Here is a 3234-nt window from a genome sequence, read left to right on the forward strand (position 1 = left end):
CCCTGCAGGAATTTCCTCCTCCTCGGGATGGGACTGGAGATTCCCTGCATTCCCTACAGCCATCCCAAAGCTCCGGCTGGGAATATTCCCGGGGGTTGGAGCAGTCCTGATCCCACAGCACCAGATGTTCCCAAATTCCAGCTGAGCTGCAGGAGCCAGGGGAGGCAGGAGGGTGAAGAAACCAGGGCAGATGCCAGGAAATGCAGGATTTTGGGATGAAAGGGAGAAATATGGGAATTCAGCAGGGGGAACAGAGGGATGAACCCAAAGCCATCTCCCATGGGATGCTCCAGCTCCAAATCCCTGGAAATCCAGACCCGAGGGATCAAAGCTCACCTGGTTTAGGTACCGGAGCAATCAAAATCCTAAATATCCTTCTCATTATGGGATGGCCCCAAATGTGACACTTGGGCACCTTCCTGGCATCCCAGAGCCCTCCTTGGCATAAAAACCCGGGAATCCAAATCCATGCCCAGATTTCATCCCTTGGCACAACCCCACAGCTGCCGGCACCAGATGTGCTGGGAATATGAAAGGAGGAAGGGAGGGAATGGGGGAAATCCGGGGGGAGAGCAGAGGAAACCTGGATTTCCTCATCCCACACCCTCTGGATGTGGGAATGAAACCCTCTTGGATTTATGGGCTCAGCGGGAGCATGGAAATCTTCCCGGTTTTCCATGGGAAGGGAAGAGGAGCGGGGTCTGGAGGCAGGAATGGGATTTTTGCCTGGATTTTTGCACCCTTAAATTCCCTGTTTGGGAGCTCGGCATGAGGTGCACGAGGCCAGGAGGGGAGAAATCCCAAATCCAGAGGGCCAGGGATGGAATACCGCGGCTGGAATGCGATGGGGGATGGAAGGATCAGCCTTTCCCCCGTCTCTGGGTTTGCCGGAGCAGGATTCAGTGTGGGGATTCCCAGGATCCGGCAGATCCCGAAATCCCGGGAGCCGAGAGCTCAAATACCAGCGGATTTTCCTGCCCCTTTTCCTGCGGGGATTTTCCTGCCCTTTTCCCTGGTTTTTGGGCAAATTTTCCTTTCCCTTTCCCAGTTTCCTGAGTGGATTTTCCTGCCATTTTCCCCAGTTTCTGAGTGGATTTTCCTGCCCTTTTCCCCATTTTTGGGGTGGATTTTCCTTTCCCTTTCCCAGTTTCCTGAGTGGATTTTCCTGCCATTTTCCCCAGTTTCTGAGTGGATTTTTCTGCCCCTTTCCCCCATTTTTGGGGTGGATTTTCCTGCCCCTTTTCCCCCCATTTTTGGGGTGGATTTTCCTGCCCCTTTTCCCCCCATTTTTGGGGTGGATTTTCCTGCCCCTTTTCCCAGCTTCCTGCATGGATTTTTCTGCCCCTTTTCCCCATTTTCTGGCTGGATTTTCCTGCTCTTTTCCCAGTTTCCTGAGTGGATTTTTCTGCCCCTTTTCCCCATTTTTGGGGTGGATTTTCCTGCCCCTTTTCCCAGTTTCCTGGGTGGATTTTCTGGCTGGATTTTCCTGCCTCTTTTCCCCAGTTCCTGAGTGGATTTTCCTGCCCCTTTTCCCCATTTTTGGGGTGGATTTTCCTGCCCTTTCCCCAGTTCCCTGGGCGGATTTTCCTGCCCTTTTCCCGGTTTCCTGGGTGGATTTTCCTGCCCTTTCCCCCCATTTTTGGTTGGATTTTCCTGCCCTTTTCCCAGTTTCCTGAGTGGATTTTCCTGCCCTTTCCCCCATTTTTGGGGTGGATTTTCCTGCCTCTTTTCCCAGTTTCCTGCATGGATTTTCCCATCCCAAGGATCCGGTACCTTCTCGGTGGCCACGGCCACGGGCGCTGGGGGGAGGCTGCTGGGGGACTCCGGCCGCTTTTTGTGCTTCTGTTTCGGCCTCTCCTTGTCCTTGCGGCTCTGGAAAAAAACAACCGGGAAGCTCTGGAATGCCGGAATTCCCAGCGCTGGGAAGAGCAGCGGGAAGGGAAGGGAAGGGAAGGGAAGGGAAGGGAAGGGAAGGGAAGGGAAGGGAAGGGAAGCTTGGGTCCTTCTTCCCTTCGTGTCCCTCTTCCCTTCTCCGCCCATCCCGGCTGCTCCTTCCCCACATCCCAGCCCCTGGATGCATCCCAGGATTCCTGCTCCAACATCTGGAGCCTGGGATATCCACAGATTCCTGCTCCAACATCTGGAGCCTGGGATATCCATGGATTCCCAGGATCAGTCGATGGGAAGAGGGGAGGGAAGGGGAAACCAGAGCTTTCCTGCTGCCACCCCCCAAAGGATTTCCCTTTTCCCTCCGTCTCCACCACATTCCAGGATTTCCCAGCTCCAGGAAATGGGAGAACCTGGATTCCAACACGTGGGAAAAGGGATCAGCCGTGGAGATCCCAAAATCCACCCCGGAGATCCCCCGGGGTCCCATCCCAGCTCGCAGAATTTTTGAGTTGGGTTTGTTCACCCTGGGTTTTTCCAAGCCCTAAACCAGCAGAAATTTGGGATTCTTCAAACTGGAAAGCGAGGAAAAATCGGGATGGGGAAGCTCCCTGATTTCGTGTTTCCATGGAAGCATCCGAGGCCGGGATGGCGGGAACAGGAAGGAATTCCTCTTTAAGGTCCCTTCCCAGCATTCCACAATTCCCTGATCCCACAAGTTTTGCCTCATTCCTCAATCCCTGCCCAGGCGCTTTTCCAACCCCAACAGCAACGCTCCACACGCAAATCCCCAAATCCCCGATTTCCTGACGGATCCCAGGCGTTCCCTGGGAACAGCCCCACATCCCTGCCTCCCTCCATGGGGTGGATCCCGAAAAATCTCGTGGTTCCCGTTCTCCTCAGGGGGGGACAAATTCCATCCAGGATTTTTCCAGGCCGACAGAACATCTGCACTTCATCCTCCCCCCCTCCCCCCCCGTGCCTCATCCAGAGTTTTCTTGGGATCCAGCCATGGTTTTCCTCCTTTTTTTAAAACATTTTTCCTTCTTTTCTTAAAGCCTTGCTCGTCCCAAGGCGAAATAAGGAGAAATAAGGAGAAAGAAGGAAAAATAAGGAAAAATAAGGAGAAATAAGGGAAAATAAGGAGAAATAAGGAAAAAAGGGCTGGGATGCTCCAAGGAAAACCCAAATCCCGTTTTTTTGGGACAGCGCAGAAGGAAAGGCCCAGGCTGGGCCTGGATGAGGCACAGAAGTGATACCGGGATACTGGGATACTGGGATACTGGGATACCGGGATAATGGGATACTGGGATACCGGGATACTGGGATACTGGGATACCGGTACAC

The 3234-nt window shown here is 53.6% G+C and overlaps 1 protein-coding gene across 3 annotated transcripts in view; it reads right to left on the bottom strand.

Annotated features, from left to right (window-relative positions):
- Positions 1 to 2849, bottom strand: part of MLLT6 (MLLT6, PHD finger containing) — a 19501-nt gene extending 16652 nt beyond the window's left edge. For all 3 annotated transcript variants that reach the window (XR_006016044.1, XR_006016045.1, XM_042028009.1), the window contains exon 1: positions 1774 to 2849. Coding sequence is in view for 1 of the 3 variants with exons in the window: in XM_042028009.1 (XP_041883943.1) it covers positions 1774 to 2160 (387 nt within the window). In the remaining 2 variants the exon portion in view is untranslated. The remainder of the gene's footprint in view (positions 1 to 1773) is intronic.
- Between the last annotated feature and the right edge of the window lie 385 nt (positions 2850 to 3234).

The sequence above is a fragment of the Corvus kubaryi genome, unplaced genomic scaffold (assembly GCF_017639235.1).
Source record: "Corvus kubaryi isolate FWS band 111438036 unplaced genomic scaffold, C.kubaryi_AGA036_p1.0 37301, whole genome shotgun sequence".
Taxonomy (NCBI): Eukaryota; Metazoa; Chordata; class Aves; order Passeriformes; family Corvidae; genus Corvus; species Corvus kubaryi.